The 27,503-nt window shown below is 35.2% G+C and overlaps 1 protein-coding gene across 1 annotated transcript; it reads right to left on the reverse strand.

Annotated features, from left to right (window-relative positions):
• Positions 1 to 3,033: 3,033 nt before the first annotated feature.
• Positions 3,034 to 25,101, reverse strand: RNF212 (ring finger protein 212). Its single transcript, XM_005229845.1, has 12 exons — positions 24,990 to 25,101; positions 23,333 to 23,394; positions 19,265 to 19,339; positions 16,243 to 16,299; positions 12,914 to 12,972; positions 10,702 to 10,766; positions 10,543 to 10,612; positions 9,705 to 9,750; positions 8,324 to 8,387; positions 6,444 to 6,516; positions 5,471 to 5,667; positions 3,034 to 3,071 (listed from the first exon to the last, which is right to left on the reverse strand). The coding sequence occupies exons 1-12, from the start codon at positions 25,099 to 25,101 to the stop codon at positions 3,034 to 3,036; spliced, it is 918 nt and encodes a 305-aa protein (XP_005229902.1).
• Between the last annotated feature and the right edge of the window lie 2,402 nt (positions 25,102 to 27,503).

Here is a 27,503-nt window from a genome sequence, read left to right on the forward strand (position 1 = left end):
CTTCAAACCACTACAGCTTACCTCACTAGCATGACTAACGCCTGCTTCCATATTTACTTTTCACATATTTGTAGGCTACCCTATCTGAATTACTGTTTTATCTTCCAGTTTAGTTCATTCAGTCCCTCACATTTTTTGTTTATCTTTGGGCACTTTTCTGATGTTTTATCTTCAGACTCTACATTAATTTGTTGCCATTCTTATTATCTGTAGCTTTTCTATATAAATATCACACTGAAAAGGCCAGAATAGTACAGATTTTACTCCACTTACCCAAGAGTTATGGACTAAATAAATTTGTTCCGAGGTAAGTTAGCACCCTCTGGTGCACCACTGGTGCACTGCAAGTTTCCTTAAAGGACGTTAATGCCTCACGAAAGCAAGAAAAATCCAGCGAAGACGGGTGCCTAAGAGATTAATATAGAAACTTTTGTGTTTATTGCCAGACAGAGGAAACGTTGCCTTTTTTCCTTCTCCTCTTCTTAAAGAATAAAATACTTAATTATTTTCAGCTTTTTATGAACAAATGATGAAAGCATTGAACTGGGCAAATTGCATTCCTCAAATGGCTTTTTTTCTTTTTAATTATTTTTTCCTAGCAATTATTTTGCATGATATGAGCACCACTTAGATGCCAGTTTTGAAAAATTTCACATTATAGCTAGTTCATTAGCTCATGTTTTCAAAATTTTCTTTTGTCTGAACTGGGAAGCAAGAGGGTGTCATCCAAAGGTTTTCCTACTCCACACATGTAACTCCTGTGCCTTTTTTTTCCTTTTTGACTTAAATTACGCTTTGTTTTCTCTTCAAAATGCATTTAAAGCCTGTAACATCTCCAAAGATGGGCATTTTTTTTCCTTCAGGATTAGACTGTGGGCTCAAATAGATTGGGCAGTACCTGTTAAATAGAAAATATTACTACGTAGTTCAGAGCAGAAGTAAAAATACATAAATGCCCATTTTTATACTATACTTTTTTTCTTTATTGACGCAATGTTCCAAGTTCTCTTCCCAACCTACAGCCACAAAACATGTTCTTCCTGTGTCGAGCTTTTACCACAGAAAAGGTGAACTGGTAAAGATTGCCAAAGCCATGAAGTTCATTACTGAATTTGTGTGGAAACCACTGCTGTAAGCAGCAATACAGAAATCATTCAGCTCTCTTTTATTCATGTCTTTGAATGACAGGGTGCATTTTTTTACTGTTGTTAGTTCTGTAGAACTAGCATATACGACTCCTTCCTATATGATTCCTTCCAGAAAATCTTCGGACAAGTCCCATTTAAAGACACAACTTTGCAGCTTTATCATCCTCATATTCTGTCTTCATTTACAGCTATGCAATTAATAAGGGCTGGGGTGGGAAGGAGGGAGAAACAAAATTAACGAAAACCAGATATTTCACCTGATTGTAGAATACAACTTTCAGCAACTATAAAACCTTTGCAGGCTTGGATGATGACTCTGCAGTGTTGCAAAAGAGAAATTAAAAAGAATACTGTCTTGTGATCCAAACAAACAGAAAATCATTGGGGCACAATTAATGAGGAAGCCAACAATCATTTTTTACTAGTCTCATTTTTCAAGCTATTCTAACTCATCTGGAACTAAAGGAGAGTAGGAATTCTAAAAAGTTGCACCCCACTTCTTTAGTTGTTTATGTCTGTGGTACTGTAAAACTAAATCTTTCAAATGGAATTTTTCTTGAAAGGAAATTTACTTAGAAATGTTATCTAGAATTGGAAGTATAAGAAATTGGGAAGGAGAAAACACACAAACTTTCCCATGGTAAAAAAGTAAAAAGCAGTTTTACACTGAAATAAAGGAAATGTGAAGTTTAAAATTTGTTGTGGAAGCCCCTGCTCCAGAAATGTTCATAAAATTTGTTTCTCCATGTATTTTATTCTCATTCAAGGGGCACACTTGCCCGGTAAAACTCATCACAGTATCTAACTGGGGAGATGATAGAAGAACAATGAAATCAAATACAGAAAGAGTAAGAAAATACATTCACTCTGGTTTTCTGGGTGAATTAAACCACTTTGTCTCAGCATTACAAAAAAAAATATAATCCTTTATAATTTCTTTTCTGTTCTAACTTTTCTCTTAGGTCAAGCAAAACATTTCAACCCAAAAGAAATTTATCATGTGCTCAGGGGACTTTATCTCAAAAAGCCAGCTTTTAGTTATATTATTTTTAAAACAGTCCAGGTAAAGTTAGGGCCGAAACAAAACAAAGGTGCATAGTTGATCACTCAGTCGTACCAAAATCTTACACAGTAATGGTGGGAATTCCAGCTTAAGAGTTATTCTCAAAAGAAAAAGTTTTCATTCTGGCACCCTGCATTCAGAGTGTTCAGTTGCTATTCCTGTATGAGAGTAAAGGTAGTCTCCACTGTGGTTTATCTCTTCATCCCAGCTTCCCCATTTCATTCCATTTGGGGAAGAAACCATTCTACCTAAATCAGACGGTAAATATCTTGGAGTGTGGAATAGATAATGTATTATGAGCTCAACAGGGCCTGCTAGAATGTAATATCTCTCAAACCTTACCCCTTTACAACAGTGCAAGCAAAATAATTTATTGAGTACGAACCAAGGTTTAGAATTGTGGAATCAAAAATCCATAAATTAATTGTTTTTTAGGACTAAGGGTCATTTCTAATCCTGTACAGATGCAAAAATTTAAAAACAGAGTTCTGCTGCAGCTCAATGCATTCACAGCAAAAAATGCTCATTGAATAAATAATCATGTTCCGTTTTAACATTTAGTTAATAAAGACTGTTTATTTATACGATATATTTTAAGCCAAAATTTCTAAGAGTGGCACAAGGATTTTGTACTCCTGTTCAAAACTACCATAGATGTTAACCAGGAAGATCAGTGATGTTTTAAATACATTATTAATGCTGAATGGTTAGCTGTTTTATTCCATTTTGACACTTCATAGAAATTACAAATAGTTTGATATCCGAAGTCTGTGTAGGGCTTCTCCAGATGCTTATTAACCAAAACAACTCACAGATGTTTGCTTATCTTTCTGTTGAATGTCCTCCAAAATTAGTCGATCCTACAATAAGAATACAAGTGCAAATGGGAAAAAAATTAGTCACACTAAAGGAAAACTTTATTCATGTAAACTTATTCAAGGAAGAGAGAAAGGAACCATTATCAACAATTAGAACTAAATCCATACATTTTGATGAGAACTTTTCTGGAGCTCTTTTTATGAATCTAAATAATAATAATTGTATTTATATAAAAGAACTGGTTTCTCTTTCCCTAAAAGCATTTTTGCTATATTCCAGTTTCAGCTACACAAGTGAATGCCAAAAGCATTGCTCTGCATATGAACTGCAATTAACCTGTAAACATACAGCTCAAAGTTGACTAATACGTAAGTTCAATATAGCTGCTTTATTTTAACTTTGATTTCTACTACAGTATTTACAGATTCTATCAGGTTTGTGCATTATTTCACATGCTGTATCACTGTCCACAAATTCCACAAAAAAAAAGCCAGTTATGATGTAAGCTTCTACAAACTATAAGCGTTCATATCTTGAGTACGAGTGAATTTCTTATAATGTCTTGTTTTGGTTTCATTAAGTTTCATGATCTCAAAACTGCTTGGGATGTGTTACTCTTGGAATAGAAAGGTCACATTTATTAATATGGACTGAAAAATGCTTTATAGTGAATTATCCTTTTAATGTAAATAACAAAGATTTCACTTGTGATATAAACTCTGCAATATGAAGAATTAGGTTTTCAAGATGTGATTGGTCAGGATGCTGGACAAACTCATCTAGGCTCCCTTTCTCACAGAAGGTTGGACCAGATGATCTTTCAAGGTCCCTTCCAACCTGGGCTGTTCCATGATTCCATGATTTTATGAATTAATCTGCCCAAGTGCATTTCCATATCCTTCTTGGGCTGGTCTCTATGCAGCTCAGCTACTTTTGCTAGCCTTATTCTGCACTCAGCAAATAATACCATGGACTACCTCTTTTTTTACTGTCACTTGTGGACATTTATGTGGGTGTCTTGACAGCTAGTTCTCTAAGAAATGTGAAGTTGAGACAGGAAACATGGCAAATGAGAGAACAGCACTAGGACTGGAAAAAGACATCATGGAATTGGGAAGATTACTCCTGAAATCTATGAATGGGATAATAGGTAGTTGTAAAAGAAATTACGTTAATATTGTACAGAATATGGTATAAATCACAAGCGAAAAATGATCATAATTATAATCTAAGCCTTTTCTCCCAGACTGTGAAGGTAAAGAGCACATGACAGGGAAGTAGAATGCTATAAATAACAATATTTATAAAACATAACAGTAAAAGACTAGAAAAAGCTTTTGTCTTCTATAATTTTTTCCCCAACATTTCCTTATTCTTTGCTTTTTTGTTTGGTCTGTTTGTTTTAACTATCCAGACCATCTCCTTTCTACTTTTCTTGCTTCATAGGAAAAAAATGGCCTTTACTGTCTTCTCATCTTTTTCCTTTGGTCCATCCTGCTTCCTCTTTCACACTAATATTCTGCATTCTTATCGCCATTCTAATAAATTCTTTAGTCTGCTTCCTCTATAGCCTTTTTTCTGTCCCATGCACTGTTCTGCATTCCTTTTCTACTCCTAACCCTTTTAATATCCTCACCTTTTTTTCCTATTGCTTAATACATCTTCCTTCCTCCTCTCTGCCTCTTCATCTGCTCATTCCCTATCCATTGTTCATTTGCAGAATGAGTTCACTCATTTGCTCCTTTCCATTAATATTCTCTAGTTCCTAATAACAGGTGACTAATACTTCACTTCTTTCTCTCAGAATATTGCAGTTTCCTTTTATGTTAATTTTTTCTCTGCTGGACATAGTGAGATGTCAAGTGTCACCCACTTTCTAGAACACACAATTCAGTCACAGGGACCGTCTCCCATTCATTCTTTTCATTATAGACATTTTTCCTCCTTCTTTCCCATGTGTCAACTATTATGCTTTATTAAAGGACTCTTGTTTATTATCTCTGTCTTGCTATGACTCCCACTGAGTTCACTTTACTTCCTCCACTCATGTCTTTCTTCACTCCTTACTTGACATTTGTTGCAAGATTAGTTTTTGCGAATTATTATATGTGTTGATTTATTTAGAACTGATACTTTTTCTAGAAAACAATTATGGACATTATCAGATTTAAATCTCTTTTAAAATATCATTCTGAGGTGAAGCAAGAATATATTTTTACAGCAAATATTCTATCACACAGAAGACTAAGGCACAATACTGGTCATAAACATCAACATTTTCATATTTTGCTGATAGCCTATTTCCAAGTTTGAAATATCATTTTTGTGTTGCTTAATTTATTTCTTATTTGCTGTTTCCAGTGAATAAGTAATAAGCATGTGTTACGGTGAAAATTTTTCAGGAGGCATTAAATGTTGTTATTTCATAAAATATACTTGCCTAAATGTTGTCTTTGCAGAAGTCCAGAGATGGTGATTGGTTGTCTTGTTACAGATGGCTGTGGGGAAGGTGATGTAAATGGATACAAAGGAGGGGTTCTGAAATCAGAAGTAGCCCATGACCCCCATCTGCTACTTTGTGATCCAGATGGTGACGTAAGTGAACATCCACTATGCGGTAGTCTTATAGGTGTGGTTCTGTTAATGACATTAATTCATGGATATGATTTGAGGCTACTTTCATAGTACAAGAGATTTCAAAACCACTTAAATTCATAGTGCTAATACTTTAATAGAAAATGCCATAAATTGTTGTGTTCTACACATTCCTTATCAGATTTGCACTTCTTTGGGATTTTTACATATTTTAAAAAGCAGAAGGAGAAAATATATGAGAATCAGAGATGGAAAGAAGTATTTTGTTATGTACTTTAAATTTGTGCTGGGAAGATATTTTTGGCTAAATGATCATAGAGAACAAAAGTACTTTTTCTGGAGCCATTCCAAGATTTTTCTTGATGTTACTAATTCTTACAGTTAGAGGCATTTTCAATGTTCAGATTGAAAACCTGAAACACCTGCTACACACTGCATTAAGATGCTCAGGTTATTCAAAGAATAGCTCTTGTGTAGATATTGTGTTGTCATCTCTGATTTTTAGAAGAATTATAAAGCAGACATGTTGTTGCACTTCCCTACTATAAATTTACTACCCTTTGTATAAAAGCACCATGACTGTATATGTTCACAGCTACAGGAACTCAGATTATCTCTGCACAATTTTGAAGAAAGTGATTTCAAAATAAAAGATTCCAACAATAACACATTTGTATAGGTAATAGCTAGCCTGCAAAATAATATTTCTTCAGATATAGAATATAACCTTTAAATGTACAGATTAATACAGGACATACAAGAGAAATTATGGAAAACAAAATAGGAGACAGTAACATGTTGGAAAGGTATTTAATTACCTTGTAGATCCTGCCCTACTGTTTTGACTTGACATTAATCCAGATGACTGAGAACTTCTGTAGGATACACTACCTGTAAGAATCAAATTTTTGAAACAGGACCAACATGAATTACCCATTTTACTTAAGAGAGAGCTTTGGAAACAAAGTTTGGTACTTTAAGTGCGTTATTTTGGACAAATTCATGATTGATTTATTCAAGAATGAAAAATAGTACACAATTACCATAGACAATGAAAGATAAGGAATTGGCTGACAAAATAAAGTCACTTGAAAAGGATTAAAATACCCCTAAAAATTAATAACGTGTTTTTAAAATTTAGCACAGACAAAACATTTGCTGAGGTATGAGTTGTCTTACAGTACCTCTTGTTGGAAGATCCAGCAAAAGTGAAAACTATCAATAGATCTCAGCAGCACTCCAGCAGATGGTAAAGGTGAAAAGTTGTCTTTAGTCTCAACAGATTAATCCTACTTAGAGCTTAACTGTCATGAAAACATAATATTGCACCATTCCTGCAAATCTTTTTCAAATTAAACATATATGTTTGTTTCTTTCACCTTCTCTCATTTATTAGACTACTATTAGACTATCAAGATAGCTCTGCTGAGGTACTCCAGCTCTTCAGCTGTTCTTTTTTGCCCCGTCCATCTCGGAGAGAGAAACTTTCTTTAGTGCAACAGTAAATCACTGTTTCTACTTGCCCTTACTTTTGCAAGTATGCTGTCTTGCCCACTGCAAAACTTCATGGGCTGATTCTGAAATGTGCTGAACACATAACTGTTCTACATATGATTTTATCATCCTATTAAATATCTATTTATATTTAGACACAATAAAAAAACAGTCGACCTCAACTCTTGCTATCTTGTTATTCATAAATTTATAGGTAAGCATGCATTTAGGAAGGATCTGAATATATAAATCAGACAACATAGAAAAAGCAATTTTTTTCTCCTTCATTACAATTGCATTGCAATTGTATTTGTCTTCATTTTGGGACATTTGCACCATGTGAAAATACAAGAGTGCTAAAAGTTCCTTATGTGGCTGGAGATGGACTCTATTAACTGCTGAAGCCAAGTGAAATACTGCCTGAAATGGACTGTTACAGAAACATGCTGAATGTAAAATCAAGAATGAGATGGACATGTAAATGGTCGACTTGCAGAGCATTAGGAATTCTGGGGAACTCCTCACAAATAAACAGTACTCATGGAGACTGCATTAATTTCAGTAGGCTGTTATTCATGACTTATTTACATCAGTGTAACCCAAGCTCTGCAACAGGCCAGGAATGAAAGGAAGCACAAGCAGATAAAATGTCTTATACTCTATTAGTCCTATGGTGAAAAAGAAAAAAATAAATCACCTTTCTGAAGAAATTCTTGATCTCAAATTAATTACCTTGCTTTTTAATGAAATATCTTTGTTACTTTCATTTTGTTTCCCCCCTTCTTTTCATGTGGTTTTTAACATGACATTATGGACAATGTTAATCTCTCGTAACTATAAACAAATGTAATTATGAAGGTTGATAGAGGGTCAACAACATATATTGCAAGTATGCCTGTTCTGTTCAACCATACACATCATTACAGTATTTTCTTTGCAAACATTAGCTATGATTGCTCAGCAAAAATCATTTTGTTTACGAGTAATTATTTACACAACAGGGTAGGTCAGTACTAGGAAGACTTACTTCATTCTTAATTTTTAACCATTTCCCATCTGCTGGAATGATGTCTACATGATAAGTTCCTTATACCTTAACACAATTCAAGTTTACTCAGTAAATTGCTAATGTATGCATTTTACTTCATTAATGCTCTTAATGTAATGCAAATGTTATCCAGTTATAAATTTTACTTTTACTCACCCATACGTCCATCTTGTGGTGGAGTTATTAATGATAATCTTGTTGGACCTGTTGGTGTCTCAGGCTAAATGAATGGCAAGGTATTAATTACAGTGTAATATGTATGTTAATAATGAAGATACTTTAAGTGATATTGTTACATTTTTAAGGTCTGTAAAGCCTGCAGATTTCTGGTGCTTTCAGCTGCCAGTTTTTTTCATAACCCTAAAATGCAAAACCTTAGAATTAAGTTATTATTTTTTAGAGCTCTGTGGGGTGGTTGGTGGTGGGAGTACATGTCTTTTAGTTGTATTCCAAGAAGTCCTCTCTGTCACATTCAGATAAGAAAAATATCAGACACATTTTCTGTGCTGAGATCCCATTCTTAAGTTAGTATCTGTTCCTGGATGTTACCTCTCCTAATCAGAATACTGATACAGTGAAAAGCTCCTGCCTTCTTCTCATCTTAGAGATGTCATTCAAAGCTTGCGATTCCCTACTCAAATATCAGGTTCTAGCACTGCTTTCAGACCGTTGGCTTCTACACCTAGTTTTTTCTTAACATATGAAGGTACTATACATGTGTTGATCTCCTGAGCCTAGGTGGAAGCAAGATCACCTGCTCAAGCAGCAAACAAAATTGTTTATGAAAGGTGAAAGATAACGACTGGCTTGATTTGTGGCTTAAAAAAAAACCAAAACACTTTTATCCATCATAAATGAAATTTCAGCAATGTTTTGAAAATCAGTGTGATCTGAAGAGTGCCATGTGATTCACCTCTTCTAACTTCAGATATCTGCATTGTTTGCACCCAGATTGATCCCCCAAAATTCCCTTTGTGGTCAAGGAAGAGAAACAGGAATGAGACCAACAAGTTTCCTTTAGAATGAGATGAATCACACATACTAATTCGTAGGTTATAATGGAAAACCTGAGATGCTAGCACAGATCTGCACTGCAGACATCGACATGAGGACTAGTAAAGGTAGAAACCTTACACAAATTTCCATTTCTTAATATATTAGAACTTAAGTTTAATTGCAACTCTCATTTTCATGTATTAACAACATTCATTTTGGAAACAGTTACAACATTTTAATAATATAAACATACTGAGATTTCAAGAATTTGCCATTTAATTTAGCATCAGAAATGTAAAAGCCTGTATGTGGCATGTGGAGAATGTAACTCCAGAAATCAATGCTGTGATTTATTCCCTTTTGGGTCCTTTTTCAGGAGTGTCTGACTTCTACTAATAATCAAGCATAACTGAAATCAGCAAGTAAATAAGAATTGTTTTGAATGTGGGAGGGGAATCATATTTTTTTGCAATATTAACAGAGCACAAGAAATCAAAAGCATATATATATCTATGTAAACATACATACAAACGTCACTTACTTTCCTCATTGGTGAAGGTACAGGATCAATCTCCATTGACTCCATTCTTATAATAAAGGTGAAAATACGCATGACATTCTCATAAAATTAACACATTCTTTATGACTAAAATTATATTTTCATGTTAGATTTTACTAATAATGGAAAAGCATAATATATAATGCATAACACATAAGAGTATTTAGAACTTGTTCCAAATCCCAGTAGCAGTAAGAAAAAACTATTAATTGATTCTGAACTTTGGTTTAGACATTTACAGAGAAAGTTATTTTATGAATGACATTGTTATTCTGATATTTAATTTGGAATATATATGCATATTTATATATTTGTCACTTTTCTCCAAAATGAAGGCATTCTGAAATTTTGTATTTTATAAAAAATAAAGCCACAGTCACAGGTATAGAAATCTGTTAGCTTGAGCAAGCTGTATGGTCCATTTATATAAATTTAATCAGCCTTACTGGAGTTCATCCCATCTAACTTCAGATAACTACAATGTACATACAGGTGTCTGTACAAGTCATTAATTTTTTTCCTACAGTCAGTGGGAAGAGTTCCTCATTAATTAATCAATCTATCTATCCAGAAAGTCTTTAGGATAAGGTGCATCATGCCTTAGAATTTTTTCCAGTGAGTACAAAGGCAATGTATACAAGTAGCTATTATGTACACTTGGATAAATAAGACCCTCCACAATTCTTCTGTACTTACACAGTTTGCAGAAAGAAAACACAAAATCAGAAAAGTTATTTTAAATTCATTACAAAAAAATAGTTTTGTGTATGAAATATATTGTCTATGTTAAGATTTTCATTGACAACAGATTTGTACCTACATTTCAGAAGCAGAAGGATGACTAGGATGAAGAGAACATGAGGAACAATCATTCTGTTTTCTTGAAGGAACTAAAGTCATTAATAAATTTAATATTAGAACATAGCTATATCCAGTGATAAGTTTTCCATAGTCAGTATCTTAAACCAACACTTCTTACTGGAAAGTGGATTTCTACTTGTACTGGAAAATGGTAGTTGTGTAGTTTGTTCAGGAGGCTTCATACTAATGGGAAAACAGAAGAAACAACAGATATAGATTGAAAGCTGGTTTGGTTAGTTCTTCTGTCTAGCTGGTCCATAAAGCACAAAATCAAAGCATTTTATCCATCATTAGCTGTTTCTAACACGGCACTGTTTACCATGAAGCAAAATAACCATCTATTTGATAAGCTATTACCTTCTTCTTTATATCATAATGTCTCTATCAGTCACTACATGCCCAAGAATACCAATTTAGGATAACATTATGGCAAAGTATTTTATGGAACAACAGATGTTAAAATACAAGTATTAACTGCAGCTGAGCCAAAAAGTTTCGTTTTGATCTATACATTTCCCAAACTTTAAAAAATCTAGTTTTCAAAGGAAATGTTGGCATATTTATGCTATTCACCAACAACTACGTAAAACTGATAGCTTTGCCAATAACCATAAATAGGAGGAATATGTCTACTGGGTATGCAAGGAGAAGCCCTAGCTCACGCTATCTTGGTAGAACTGTGAAAAATCTGAAGTTCAGTAAGAACTCTGTATTTGGTATAACCAAGATGCTATTTATTTGAGATGTAATCAAGAAAAAGGAGGCTGTGGATGACAATCTATGACAATCCACCACTTACATAGTTTCCTTCACATTCTTTTGCTTTCAGTCATATTACACTAAGAGACCATATCATAAGAGACCATATTACAATATTAGGTGCACATCAGAGTCAAAAGAAAGTCTATACTGATGAAACACAGAAAAGGAATAAAGATCAACAAAATTTTGCAATTAAATTGCTGGCTTCATGAACTGGCTTATTAAGGAGATTTCAGCATCCTTGATCACTGGTATTCATAAAGGGGCATTCATGAAGGGCTTCTCTTAAGAAGATAGATCCATAGTGAGAAGTACATTGTAACTATACACTATGTACTCTTAACACCCATATTCACTAAAAGGCAAAAGCAGACCAAGACTGTTAGGGTTTTTTGCCAGTAGTTTCTGAAATCTTAGAAAATGGGTAGGATAAAATAGGACATAGAAACAAATGTTATATAGAAAATGTAGTGATTTCACCATAGGTGGATCACAGTAGATGTCTGATATCTTGTTTATTTGTTTTATGTAAGCAGATATTTTAAAACAGTAGTAAGATAGTACATTTTGTGTGTTAATTCAATTTAAACATGAGTACCGTATAGGCCATGTGGACTTTAAAGCAGAGATAAGAGCAATTAATTTGGGTAGAGTATAGCACAAATAGTATTACAAGGGAAACAACAGAAAAGGGTGAAGAGAGTGCAGAAATGTTACTAGTGATGTCCCCTTCAGTTTAGTCTTGCAACTGATCCTGTTTAATACACTCCCTGATGACTCAGGGATAGCCCAGTTTGTGAAACCTGAAGACAGGAAGTTCTGAAGATAGAAAGTTACATCAGTATTGAGAACTACATAATGACTTTAAAAATTTGCTATTTTCAAACAAATAATTGAAATAAAATTTAATTAAATTAAAAGTAATAACACAGAATGCACATAAGGATCATAAGAACTTTGGCTATAAATTGGAAATAAATGAGATTAAAAGATTAATTTATATCAATTTATGTGCAGGGAGATAATGATGAGCTACCTCTTGGCTGTCTCTGATGCATTTGTGAAAAAAGACTAATTTAAAATAAGTCGATATCTACTAGAAACAGAAAAGATAAGAATCATGTTACAAAAATCTGATAATTTTGTAAATGGGATAGATACTAGGAAATGTTATAGTACTTTCCAGGCTGATGCTGGAAAGCCTATTAAAAAAAAAAACCACAAACACGTTCATGTAAATGCAAATAAAAATTTTAAAACAGAATACACGTACGATATGAATTTCTAAAAGTTCATTTTTAAAGTAAATGCTTTGAATTATTTGTATTAAAAAATAAAAGGATTCCTTCCTGACAGGCTTGATAAATGTGAAGAAAATGGACCTGATGACAGAAATCACTGTACTGTAATTTACAATTTCTGTAAAAATATGCTTCTTCTATTTATACAACACAATATATGAGAAAGGCAAACAAAGCATGACTTTTTTTATTTTTACAAATTAAACATATTGTTGTTTGATTACAAAGACTATTTCTCATTTACTTTTGCTGCATTAAACATCTTACCGTTGTATCTGATGCATTTGTTGTGTTACTTTCTTGAGAGATTCTTCCAACTTTACTGTCTGTGAGATAATCATAGATTTAAACAAAATCAATTTGTGTGACACACAACTTCATCTTCATACAACAGTATTCTAAAGTGTTGAAAGGCTGTTTTCTTTTGGTTTTAATCTTAGATTGGGCAAGACTATAGCTGTTATATGGATCCATTGAACAGTCAGTCTGAAAATGTTGTTTCTTTTTGGCAGTTACAGACTTAGTTTGACTACCTTTTGTTAAGTGTGCTAGTAATATTGGATAAATGAATACTAAGAAAAGGGCCTAAAAATAGTTTGCTTATATTTTTCTTCCTCTTTTCCATATCTGCTATAAAAGTAATGTGCCTTTTAATATGGAATTATTTGGAAAAATACCAGTAACTATACAAAATACCAGATAACATTTTCCTATATTTGTCATTTCAGATTCAAAATTTATTCAGTTTTTTAGAGTATCTATTTGTAATACGCTCATGTGAAGAGTATTTCCTTTCATGTTATAGACACAACCAAAAATATCTCCATTAAAGAATGTTACGAGCTTGCAAAATTAAAGAACATTAAGGTCAAGAACATTAGGTCAGCTCCCTAGTATGTGTATTTTTTACAGTCTTCCATTACATGATCATACATTATATTTTATGAAGGATGTAAAAATTCATTCAATAGTCTCAATACTGCATCTATATTTTATATTTAATTACCATTGTGTGACCTTAGTCCTTCATTACTTCACACTTTTCATATTTTGATTTGAAGACAAATTATAAATTTTCACGTTAACTTTTCATGCTTCTCCTCATAATATTATTTGAATTCTTTAATATCATTACCTGATACACCTTTATAAAATCATGTTGTTTATGGGCAATATTATTCTCTTTTTGCAGATGTAAAACTTTGCAAAGCAGATTAAAGACAAAATCAAATTTACATAAGATCTGATTTTTTGTATTTTTTTTTTTCCTTGACGTGAGAATTAGTTTTAATTAAGAAAGTAACCAGTACAGATGTCAGCAAGAGTGTACTTTACCCTGTCACTCTGCAAGACTGGGTCATTTTAAGGCCAAAACACCTTAAAGGTGAATAACTATTTGGTTTTCAACACCTTTGGGTCCTAGCACAACACAGGGTCTAGACTTGCCAGGAATAAGGACATAAGTGCCCACACCACACACCATGATCTGTACCCCAGTATCTGAACAACTCATAGAAATAACAGTAAAGAAGTTTCTATCAAGGTCATAAGAGCTGTTGGTTGACAGTGACAAGGAGGAAGGAGACCACAAAGATGGGCAAGTGTGAGAGCCTGGGTGTGAATTTCCTCGTGCAGTACTCCACCTTTTCCAAAGACCAAGATCTGCAGAGTGGAGAGTGGCAGGAAGAAACACTTGTGTCACAGGCAGATTTGTGCTTCCTCAACTCCCCAGGGATTGGCCATTTGCCAAATTGATTATACTGTAAATCATTCTTGCTCTGTCCTTTTCCCACTCACCTTTATCTCAAAGCCAGTGGCTGGAAGACTCAAATGGAGATTATAACCCTGAGTGTGAGCATCTATTCCCACTCTTTCGTCCTGTGTGCCTCTGCCAGCTGTGACCTAGCCTTCCCCAGTTCCTTCAGACTCCCCCCTGTAGCCCTGAAAGAGGGAGCATTGCTAACTGAAACTCACAGGAAGGAGATGGGTATATCATTGCACAGGGAAACTCTACTCTTCCTTGCTCACCTCAGCCTCACTGTCAAACCATTTCTCTACCAAAATGGCTTCACCGGTGCTAGCCATAGCTGCATACAGCGTATTTCAGACAACCAGACTCTTCTGACCCCAATCCAATGCAAGTAGTTTTAAAATACTAACAAATTCATAGAATGGACAACACAACAGAAACACCCAAAACAGCATGCCATTGAAATAGCAACGAACTAAATCTTCACCTGTTTCTGTATTGTCACCTAAACACCTTCCTTAGGTCAAGCAGTGTCCTTGAGTATTTTACAACCACTCTTAAATGAATATCTCAGCAGTGAATAACTTAGAAACTTACCATCAAAAAGTATCCACACTCTGCACAGATTCTTTGGAGATAACATTTCTATTTATGCAAAATTCTGTTAAGAACTTGATTTTACTTTGCCTACATGTTTCAGTTTTACTATCTCAAGTTAGTACAATACATTAGAAAGGGGAATAAAATCAGGGTATCTCCATTGCCTGGCTTTGAAAGCAGGACAGAACCTTGAAAGAACTGTATCAGACGCTCTCCTCACACACAAAACAGACAACTGACCAACAATATGAGTTTCCATCTGTCATTTCATACATAGGGCGCCTACTGATGTGTTGATTCACCGGTATTTCCAAGCAGCTGTAAGTAATGTACCTGACCATGTCCTTAGAAATGAATGAAACAGCCAACTATTTTATCATTTAGAAGCATCTCAGAAATTAAAATTAAATTTTCTTTCCAACCTACAGAGGAAGAGGCATAGTCACAAGTTCAGTACATATTCTCTGCAGAATAATTAATTTTGCTCCTTCTATTGAGCTACCCCTAATGCAGGGTACTAGGCCTTAGTCTTATTCTCTATTGCTCAAGCTTCTCATTTATTGTGTCAGCCCTAGTCTTCTTTTCCTCTAGGTTTATAATCCGAGTACCAGTCTCTCCCTGCCTCTTCCACTTTCTCCTCCACAGCTTGCCATACAGTGAATTCATTTATTCTCTCCCTGCCCTTTGACTGTCCATGTAATCTTGGCCACCCCACAACTACAATCTGTTTTTATTTAATAAACCCTTTTATTATTTAATAAAATAATACAAAACATAATTGATAAAGTCCTCAGATATTTTAAACAACTAAAAACTGGTATTTATAATGACAGAAACAAAGCAACACTGATAAATTATGGTAAGTATTCCACTAAAAGGTGAATATATTTTTGTTGCAGCACAATCAAACTAGTAGACTGCAACGAGGCTTTACCATTGGTCACAATTCTACTGTCTGTGCTGTATCTCCTTCCTCCAGAGGTCAGGCCACACTACACTTTCTCCATTTGACCCAACCCATCCTTCCCTCCCCATCCTCAGGGCTATTTAACTACTTATCAGGAATGAGCTACACCTGCACATCATCCATGTCAATCAACCCACTGCCTCTGAGGCAAGGCCACAGCTGCATGTTATCAATGCTAATCAACCCACTGCCTTCATTCCTCTACATATTATCTAAAAATAAACCAAAGCAACAAGGCAAATATAAGCAATGAAAATAAGAAATCACAATTAGAGTTACCTTTTGCCTGTGGTATGCTAATAAATGTTTACGGTGTTTTTCTTGAAATTCTGAAATCTAAAAATAAATACAGTTCTATCAGCCTTCACCTAGTAATATTCACACAACCTCAGCAAAAAAGTGGAGAACAACTTCACAGTATTCAAATTCTTCTATATTTTAATAAGCATTTAACATATCTTCTTTAAATCCTCTGTGACAAAACATTCTAAGTTATAATCACTGATAAAGAAAGTATTATAACGTTCATTTGATCTAGTATGGCCTACCCTTGAACTGGTAGATTTATTTCACTGAATTTGTATTTTAACACTGTGTTGTCTAACAAAGTAAAGGACATCAGAAAGCCAGTGTAGCTGCGGTGTTTCTTATTCGTTAGTTCTAAGCAAACACATAAAATTAATGGCAACATAAAAAGTAATGTGTCTTACTGGCAATTATAACTTGCCTTGTAAAAATATCCTGTTAATTAAAAAATAATTGTTAGACACACTGTCTGGTGGTGTGTAAGCACTTCTTGTGCCCAAATGAGGATCATAAACTATGACAGGTTAAAAGTAAAAACATACAAGGTAAGCAAGACAAGAGCTTGAGGAACAAATTAAAATAGGCAAGTTACTAATAAATCTTTCTTCTCACGTGTAAGAAAACTGCCAGAAAATGTGTAGGGATAGAGAGAACCAAGAAGAAACATTCGTGAGAACATAAACCCATAGCGGAGCATCTAATTGAAATGATTACTTTTATTCACTGTAGAAGAGCCTGGGAAGTTCCCACTGAATACTCATCAAAGGATCAGAAATGTCTTCAGAAGAACTGATGGAAGAAACAGCCACTCAGAAAATAATGGCTCTAAGCTGCCTCCCACCACTCAGAAATGAGGTCTTGAGTCTATAAAGGACATATCTGTTCAAATGTCAGTTCAGTGCTCAGTACCATTCAAAAAAGTAAATCAGGTCTTAGAAGTGGTTAAAAAAAGGAATAGGATAGGGGCCATCATTATTCCACTTTAAGAATGTATGGTACAATATCCTGAGTCTGCTTAACATCTCAGAAAGGATATAGTAGGTCTGGAAACAGTTCAGATTAATCAGAGGTATTTAAGAGCTTCAGTAAAAGAATGACCACATAGAATATGAGTCTTCATGGCTGAAAAAAAAAGACTATTGAAGAAGGGATGCATTAGCCGTCTAAAACTAATGATTAGCACAGATGGAGTGCATGGGAATGGTTACATTTTTTTCCTCTAGAGTGGGATTCGAGAGTATTGAATAAAACTAGCAGGTAGCAGGTTAAAACCCAAAAAAGGAAATCATCATCACACAGTGTATAACCTGTGGATCTCCCTTCCATACTATGTGATAGATGCTAAATATTCAGAAAACAACTTGACGATTAAATGGGGGGAAAATGTCCACCAAAAGCTTTTGAAGGGGGCCTACAAGAAAGCTAGAGAGTGACTTTTTACAATGTCAGGTAGCAACAGGACAAGGGGTAAAGGCTTTAAGCTGAAAGAGGATATATTTAGATTAGATATTAGGAAGAAATTCTTCACTGTCAGGGTGGCAAGACACTGGACCAGGTTGCTCAGAGAAGCCCCAGATGCCCCCTCCCTGGCAGTGTTCAAGGCCAGGCTGGATGGGTCTTTGAGCAACCTGGTCTAGTGGAAGGTGCCCCTGCCCATGGCAGGGGGTTGGAACTGGATGGTCTTTAAGGTCCCTTCCAACCCACACAATCCTTTGATTCTGTAACAAACTTTTGCCCTAACAGAGCACAAGATGCTTTTATGTCTTTTGATACTGTTAGAAGTTCTGAACATACCTTAATGCTCTAATTACACTTTAATATGTTTCCCATAGGCTATCTCAGACTATGGAAAACCCACCTTAGTCTTTTGACATCATGTCCTCTGTTTCCTTTCTTTGACATATTATGGAAGTTTGTATTCCTGTGTGGTGCACAGTATAGCTGTCTAAATCTGTTCAGTTTTCAGAATAACTGCTGATCATCACACCTGCTGTTAAAAAGTGTGTATGGAAGGACAGAGGAAGGCTTCTTGTTTACATTGTGTCACCTGTATACATCTTCAAAGGAGTGTGGAGAGGGACCATGCTCAGCCTGGGAGAAGTTTGTAAAGCATAGAGTAGAGCAAATGTGAATCCATAATCACCATGGAAGAAAGCAGGTGATCTTCCCTGGGTTACTTTTCTGCTGGATCAGGAAGCTCACCACAAGATCAAACAAGTACCAGTCCAGGGGAGGTGAAAATATACAATGAAGATTGCAGGTGGGCTCAGGGACAATGTACTACTACAGTTCAACCTAAAGCAGGTGAAAACACCACTGAAATGCTCAGTAAGAAGGACAAGGACAAGGATGGGTCCCAAAGCCAAGATTAAAAGATGCAGAAAATGAGAAGACAATGGGAGTTTATATGTATACTTTTAACACAGACAGCTACTAAAGCTCTGGGCTGGAAACTAAGCCTGAAGGAAGGGATCCTGCCTGGAGTTTACAGAAGGCAGGGAGGAAATTTACCTTGGATTTACCTTGGAATCATTCATTGCATTTATCTGAAAAAACATAGCTGTTTTGATTAAAAAAAAAAAAAAAAAAAGAGGGGAAAGAAGGAAGGGAGAGACAAAGAATTCAGCTCAGGATTTTAGCCAGCTCAGGTTTTCACTGTGTAACTTTTTATTGCTGTGATTAGGGCACACTATCTGGGCATGTTTAAGGTTCTGGCAGATCTAATTTTTCATTGCATGACATTGAAAGTGATTTTACACTATTAAAATAACCAGAGTAGTGGTCCTCAGAGAGAGTTTGAAAACAGAAGCAGTGATTGTGATGAATAATTTATGCTTTCTTAAGAACTCTGAAACTGTGGAATTAAGGGAGTAAAGATGGTAATGGGCATACATTAATTTTCAAGCATTCACTCATATGTTTTTCTCATTTATACAAAAATCATTAGAAGTTGCTGATTAGTTCATAGAGTTAAAAACTTTTAGGGCAGATTCACCTGTGTTATTTCTTTTGCATATTTCTTGCATAACGTATCTATTCCCATGAACAGTGATTGAATATCAGGATTTGTCTACCAAGAAAAGAAAGTATATCAAGGTTAGCATTTTCATTTGCAAGTTATATTAAATAAAGCATGTTGTGAAGCATTCCTTAAACTGATCAATATACATAAATAGAAAATGGACAGATCAAGAGTAGGATGATACAGAAATTGACAACAAGCCCAGTTTCATTTAATGCCCTTATTAACCATCTGGAAGGCTTTCTGCTTTTGTTTAAATACATCACACACATATATGTTCATTGTAAATAAGAAATAATTTCCAGAGGACATTCAAGGAGGATATTGTGATCCCCTGGAATCTTTAGACCAACAGCCAAATTTCTGGCAGTCCTTTCCAGGCTTTTTGGTTCTCACCATCCCCAGCCACATGGATGCATCTTTTAATCAGTTTTGTTTGAAAGTCCTTTTTTTAGAATAGTTCCAATGCTGACTAGGATCCCTTTATCTCTCCTGCCTTTTAGACAGCAAACTGCTATCCTAGCAGAAGAATAAAAGCCCTAAAATGGCAGGTGAATTTTTCAGGTATTTTATGACTAAGACTTTTAATCAGAGATCATGATGTAGCCTCACAAATGGCCACTTGTATTTTTAGAAAATGCTGAGTAAGTGCACTGTACCTAAGCTATCATTGCAATAAGGATATATTTATTATTTATGGTGAGAAAGAAATGTTACAAAATATAATGTGAATTTCAGAATTATAGTGACATTTGGACATCTACTCAAATCTACATAGCAAGGTAGATAACTTATTTGCTACTTTAATGCAGAATACATGTGTACATGTATTTCCAATGTATTCATTAGAAAACCAAACAAAATACAAGTAAATAGTTACAACGGTTATAGTATTAAGCTCAAATAGTTATATATTAAGAACTAACAGTGATCACATTTCAGTTACCTTCTACTGTAACAGTAAACAGCTTTTTAAAATGAGGAATCTAGCCCCACAAAAACCAAACTTCATCTACCTGTAAACTGTAAACTGGAATGTTCTCTTTGATATATTGTGATTGTATAATTGAAGATAGGTTTACAACTAGCCAAAAGTTAAATGAAAAAGCAAAAGCAATCCCAACATACCTAGATGATAAAAGAAGATTGTGCCAGAAAAAAAGGTATCATTTATGTAAGGAAGCACATTTCAAAATCCAGTCAAAAAGAACTGAAACTGTTGCAGGCAAAATCTAAATTAATCACAGAAGTACTAAAGAATCTCAAAAAGTTTAAAAAATTGAAAAAATTAAAAAGGGTGAATCATTGAAAGAAATAAGTACCTGTGAATGAAGCAACAGTTTTCTACACTACTAAGAAAATAGAAAGATAAGTGCTATCACTTAAATTAAAAATATTGCATTGAAATAAAAAATAATTAGGCTTTGGTCCATTTCGAAATGCACAAACATTGAGAGAGACAATATCTCTACCTACTCCAGAAATAGTATAACACTACTGGGAAGTCAAATATCCAAGACTAAATAACAGCTGTATTTGTCAATCCTACATTCAATGTGTGTTTATATTACATACTTTCAATAGTAAGAAGGAATTGAGTTTCATATGTATGAAAAATAATTATGAGAGGAGCTAAATTAATAACCTGGATTTGCAACAGATTTACATCTTTTGTTCCCCATAATCTGACATCAGCTACTTTGATGTTCTGTATAGCAATTCATCTGAGCAAAGATGGCATGCACTGTTTGGTTACTGTGGAATTGTGTATGTGGCTGCCAAATGCACTTTGGATTATTGATGAGCTGTACATGCATTTCTCTCACCAGGGGAACTAAACTGCTTTTCCTTGCTTTCCCCAGCTACTAATTTTTATAGAACTCACAGGAGGAAATTAATTATAATTGAGAGTTCCTCTGCTCTTTTGAATTTGGTTGACATTAACCAAAGCATTCAAAAATTTCCACAGGGTTAAGGTGAATTGGCAGGCAGAGAAAGAGGAAAGCAGATAGACAGACAGCACAGTCTGTCTATGGTATTTAAGTAAAGAAAATACAAACAAGACAAAAAAAGTCATCTAGAAAAACCAATGTACTTATAAAAATACATTTGGCATCTTTAAGATGTATTCATAGGAGGCAAGCTCTAAAAACCTATTTAGGGTCCTAACAAAGCAATGACCTTGCTGTAAATACTTATCAGATCTGAAAATAATAAAAACCAACCAGCTTCATTGATGATGTAAACTCTTTGAAATAAAGGTTTGTAGAACTCTGTTTATATTTTATCTGTTCCATGGAGGAGTAGCAGATGTTAAGATGATATTCTGAAATGATGAACAGTGAGATTCTGATTTCTCATAACACTTAAGCATCCTCTGGGAAAAAGCAAGTGGGGATCATAAGATATAAAGGTGACAAGCATGCATTACTGTAAGGATGAGAATATTTAAAGTGTAGATGTTGATTGCCCCTATATACAATTTAATGAGGAGTTCTAACACATTTATAGGACCTCCTACTCATTGGGAATTCTTCCATAGCATCAGGCTTATAAAGGTTACCAGGTATATTTCCACTCTGGTTCCTGAATTATAGAGCCATGACTTTTTTATATGCATCTTTAATTATCATTCCAATCATTTTATCTGTTCTTAATCAAGGCTAAGCAATCATCATTAATGTCTTTTTTAAAAGAATATGGTAATTTGTTTCCTTCCAGTCCTCCAGAACAGCGGCAGGTTCTAATGAAATTTTTGTTAGTATCCCAATCATTGCATTTTTAAATTCCTCCAAGGTTTGTTTTTTTTTTTTAAGAAAATTATCAAGTTCTGTTGAAATGCCAATCAGAAAAGACTGATCTAACTTCAAAATCAGCTTCGTTTCGAGCAAGGTTTTGGACAAGATGACCTCCAGAGTTTCCTGACAACCTAAATCATTCTGTGACTGAAATTAATAACAAAAATTCTACCCAGGGTAGGCTGATATTGAAAGCTTATTAAAATACCTCCTTTAGAAGTTTTATGAGAGGCTTTTTAGGTTTTTTTGGTTACTGTGTGCGTTATTCCTTTGTATTATGTGTGCTTTCTGTTATTTTGCTGTAATTTTTTATTTTTGGTAACATAATCTTCTTCACCCTGTTTCAGTCCTGCAAGAGTCTGTGCTTATAAATATGAAATCTAATGTTATGGTTTTTTACTTTTATATATACAGTATGCAGAGGTAAAGATTTTTGTATAGAGATACATCAGCTCAGTTTTAAACATATCTAGAGGAATCATGGCCTTCTTCAAGGTTACCTCTTCAGGGTTAGTCCCAAATTGTCCTCTATTTCACATACATGATTGCCTTGTAGCCTTGTAGGACTTCATGTATTAGCTGTTGTCACGGAAAACATATAAATGTTTTCACAACCCATTTATGAAATCAGCTAAGGAGAAGCTGGTTCCTGGGAGAAATGTGAAAATTAAATCTTTCTAATGATTTCTCATGAAAGGGAATCAAAAGCTATCCATTCTCTGGTGAATAACAAAAATTCCAAACAGTATTTCAGATCCTCACTTAATCACACAGCCATGAGGAAAACAGTTGAGCTTAAGAGAAAATGGGAAAAAAACCCCAATACACTTGAAAAACATTGATGTGCCACCATGCAAATTTTCAATTCAGTCCATTACATGAAACAACTTACTACAATCCACTTTATCTGATGTACAAATGACAAAGTCAATAGACATTTTTCCACATTTTGAAATGTGGAAACTGATGTTACACAGTAGCTAGTCGTGTTTCTTGAAAAGGTTGGAGTGATTTACAGTCCAGCAGAATCTGAAAACTTGGAAAGTCTCAATAGACTTTTATTTGAAGAAATCTGTAAAACTAAAAGCTGTATAGTGCATAAGTATCTAAGTCTACCAACCTATCATCAGTAAATATTCATGTCACAGTTGGCAAATAAAAGGGAAGTATTTTGCACATGCAAATAATTCAGCTGTTAAGCAAACTACAGATTAATGTAATACAATACTAAAGCTTCATTTACCTGTTTTGAAAGGACTAATGTACGACAAGGAGTTCTACAGATCAAACATTCATCTTTTTTGCCTGTAAGGTAAAGACACGTTTAAAATATACATCAAACTGAATAGATATTGAATGCATTTTTAATAGAATTTAATGCCTAAACCTCTGTTTGGAGCTTGTGGAGGGAATCTGCAAGTTATACAAGAAAATCAAATAAACATGAATAAAGAATTTGATCCTATAACCATTACACACAGTTGCACAGGGAAAATGCATGTGAATGTCATCAGGTCTTATTCCTACAAATAAGCGTTCATGTAAATGATTTTATGAATATCATTAGTGTCACTGAATGCAGGTGACTTTTAGTTCCGTTGATTTAAATAGGACTACTTGCCCGGTTTAATTAAACGTATGCTTAAGTGCACTAATGAGTTAGAGTCAACCAGATACACGACTTTTTAGAGTGGAGCCCAGTCTGGCTCTCTCAATAAAATATATGAAACCTTAACTTCAAAGAATTACTAATTTTACCTTGTGAATTTTACTAGTGAAAAATTAATCAAATAGCTTTTTAAAATGTTATCATTTATTAAAATGTCTCTTTGATTACTTGGAAATTAATAGCAAATATTTCTAGTAAATGCATATTACTACAATATTTATAATTGGCAATTTTGCTAGCTGCTTCCTTTCTAAGGATTCCAACTATTAACATTTATAAACATCTTTAAAAGGTAAATACCTTTTAAAACTGATTATATTATTATTGAATTCATAGTAAAAAATGTATAATGTCTCAGGTTTTGTTCTGCCAAACAATATTAAGGGCATAAAGGAAAGCTGTCATTCAGGTTTCTAGGAGCCTGAAAGTTGTATTTAGAGGCTGCATTTTATGACCCTCTCTCCTCAACAGCAACCCTGTGAAAACTTTTATTTAAAAGATTTTAATTGTGAAATACAGATCGATCATTTATTCTGTGTGCCCTTACAAAAAACAGGGTGTCTGGCATGACCTCAAAGGGAAAAACATTGATATTTATCTGCTTTTTTTTTTTTCTTTTGAAAAGCAACTTCCTTATTCTGCTGTCTTTTCCACAGATCTTCATCTAAGCACATCACAGGAATCCCAGAATATGAGTCAGGCGTTACATAAAACACAGAAGAGGTTCAAAACATCACCTCCAGTCCTCCTAATGGTGCTGAAAATCTTCTAGTGTTCCATGACAACACTCAGATTTAAAAAGTCTATAGACTATTAGCAAAATATAAACAAGTCCTATGTTTTGCAGACTGTTTTTTCACTAATGAAAAAGCATGCCCTTTCCAAAATCACACAGAACAGAATCCTATCTTGTCTTTTTGACATTGCAATCATGGATCATCAGCATGCAGACTCAACTTTTATTAAAGCCTCCAGTTCTCTGTGTCTGAGGCTTGCTCTCAAAGCCACACTGCTCCAGCCAGAGCCATCTGGAGGCAGACACAGGTGGTTTTACTATTTAAAGAAAATCGATAGCAAGAATTTAGAAAGTTGGTTAACAAGAAGAAATGGTCAGGCCTTTCTTTTTTCCAAGTCAGAAATGTGTGCACTCCAGCACTGCCTGACCCACTGAAGCAGAGAGCTGGGCCTGAAGCAGAGGGCTGGGCCGCCCGGGGCCTGCAGCAGCCATTACCTTTCTGCAAGCAGATCTCACAGATAACATGGCCGCAGCTTGTGAGGCTGAACCGTGGGGTGGGCTTGCTGGGCTCACAGAAGCAGGCATTACAAAACACAGGGACGGCCATGGGGTGGAGGGGCAGGAGGGCCTGGCAGGGGGCATGTGGCTGAGGCAGATGCTGCCCCTCCTTGCTGCCCCCGGGGTGAGGCCTATGGGCCTCCCTCGCCAAGTCCCTCCAGCCTGTGGCACTGCCGGGCCCTGAGGTGAGGGGTGGCAGCGCCTCAGACCCTGGGGGGGGGGGGGGGGGGGGGGGATATGGATGTCAGAGGGCAGCAGAGTTCGACTCTCACACCCCAAAAAAGGGTTTTTTTCTGGCCCTTCCACTACCAAAGTGGAGAGGGGGCCCACGCAGGGGGTCCTGTCTGAGAGATATGACCCTCCCCTTCCCCCAAAGCAGGCAACTGAACAGCACCAGCCACCCGGGCGGGTGGGCGCTTCACCCCCAGCCCTCTCCTCCTCATCCATGAGGTGGCCACACAGCAGGGGCTGCCAAACGGACAGCAGATGTGTGGAAAACCATAGTGCTTTTTCACTCTTTTAGAAAACACAGGAACCTGGGAAGCTTACTAATTTACTGTCACAGGTTTGTTGTTGCTTCTTTTGGTGAGAAAAAAAAAAAAAGAGCAAAATGAGGTGTTTGGGTTTTTCTTTCTTAGACTGAAAAAAACCCCCCAGGGCTTACTAATTTCCCTGCTGAAAATTTTAGAGGAAAATTCCCTTACAGACCTTCTTGCAGCGCAGGCTGTAGCTCTGGGTTTGACAGAGCCATAGCCTGTATAGGAAGAACCTCCAGCTTTTAACTTCATAAAGACTACTGCCCCCAAAGTGCTTCCCAGAAGAGCTGTGGTTCAGCTTCTGCTTTATAGAGTTAATTAAAAATCTTGAAGGAGCCTGAAAACATTTCATCAAAGCAAAGATATTTAATTGTTATTATAGATAAAGAATGAAGCACTCTCAAGCTATAGTCAGGGCTCCATGTCTCAGTGCTGGTTTGAGTATAATCAACTGCTTTATAAATTCTGACATGGTGCCTGTCCTTTTGGTTTAAAAGCTCCAGTGTGTTGTAAGTGAGATAAGTTAAGTTTGTCCTTGGGATGTATTTAGGAGCTTACACCAAATATCAGCTAAAGTCTGAACAACTACAACCTTGTAGCAACCCTTTATTAAAGTTTCTTCTTGGATTTCATATACCACATGGTTGTAACACATCTTTCCTTCTTTCCCACCACCAAAACGTGTTATTACAGGACATGCTGTGAGTGCTCTATAAAAGTGAATTTAACAGCACTTATTTACTGGACATTTCAAGAGACAACTCTTAAGTCTCAGAATTTTTAAATATAGGACATACCTCATTGCATAGCTTTATGAGATTTTATTTTGATTTATTTGATCCATAGAGCATTGGTTTTTTTCTCTACTTTGTGTCAACTTTATGGATTCTCTCATACTAACAGCTGTGTTTTCATATCCATACTGGAAACATAAGTGAACTTAAAGGGCAATATTATTTCCTTGCTAATGAAAACAAAAGGTGAGAAGATAGAAAAAAGAAAGCAAGCAGTGTCTTTATGACAATAATTGGTCTAGGGATATTTCAGCTTTCACTACCTTTTATACTAGCAAAGGATCTGGAAAGAAAAGTAGGAAGCCAAATCACAATATTCCTCTATCACAGTGTTCTCTAGAACCTTTTTCAAGTTTCATGTTTTTACATGTTAATCAAGACGGGTCATGATATTACCAGCTCCATCTCCTTCTTACACTACTACTGTTTTGTCAAGCTAATTATCTGAATTTTTAACCACAGCTTTTGACTTGTAATTGCATGATACTGTAGCTATTCTACTAGTTGTACATAAGCTAGCTAAAGATATAGTCAAAAAAGCTGCAATAAGTGAAATGGAAATAAAGTTAAAAACTGCTAAGTCCTTAGTTGCTGAAAAATTAAAAATAATTCTCAAACACAGAAACAGACTGAAGAATTTAGTGTAGGAATAACTTAAAATAAAATATATAGGCACAAATTCAGTGTTTACCTAGAAACTTGTAATTTGGTTTACTTTGGCATACTTTGTAAAGACTATAATTTAGATAAACAACTGTGGGAGAGGTCTGATCTCAACTCCATAGCATAATGTTTAGGTCTTATCTGGAAGTAAAAAGTAAGTACAATTTCGAATTGTTTGTCTAGGTCTCTATCATCCATGGTACTTGCTGCAATCACTAATCATAATCTTAGGGGTGGGCTCCACTGTCGCTTAAAACTTCAAATATTTTAAAAGTGAACAGTCACAGTTATATTTGAGTAAAAGCTAGGTATTACACATACATAGGCCTAGTTCAAGACACTCTCCCCAAATTAAGCTCCACAAGGGATATAGTTTTTTCTCTGCCTACTATCTGAATCCTAGTCAGTTTGAAGTGCTGAACTGTTCATGATGGTAACAAATAAGTTTACTAAGCAAG

This window comes from Falco peregrinus, chromosome 2 (genome assembly GCF_023634155.1).
Source record: "Falco peregrinus isolate bFalPer1 chromosome 2, bFalPer1.pri, whole genome shotgun sequence".
In the NCBI taxonomy this organism is placed as follows: Eukaryota; Metazoa; Chordata; class Aves; order Falconiformes; family Falconidae; genus Falco; species Falco peregrinus.

Excerpts from the sequence above, each read along its gene's own strand:
- RNF212 (XM_005229845.1), bottom strand. The coding sequence starts at position 25,101 with ATGGCCGTCCCTGTGTTTTGTAATGCCTGCTTCTGTGAGCCCAGCAAG. Across the intron at positions 16,300-19,264 it reads ATGCAAAAGAAATAACACAG|ATTTCAGAATTTCAAGAAAA; the intron begins GTGAATCTGCCC and ends ATTTATTTTTAG. Across the intron at positions 5,668-6,443 it reads AGTAGGGCAGGATCTACAAG|AACCACACCTATAAGACTAC; the intron begins GTAATTAAATAC and ends TGTCATTAACAG.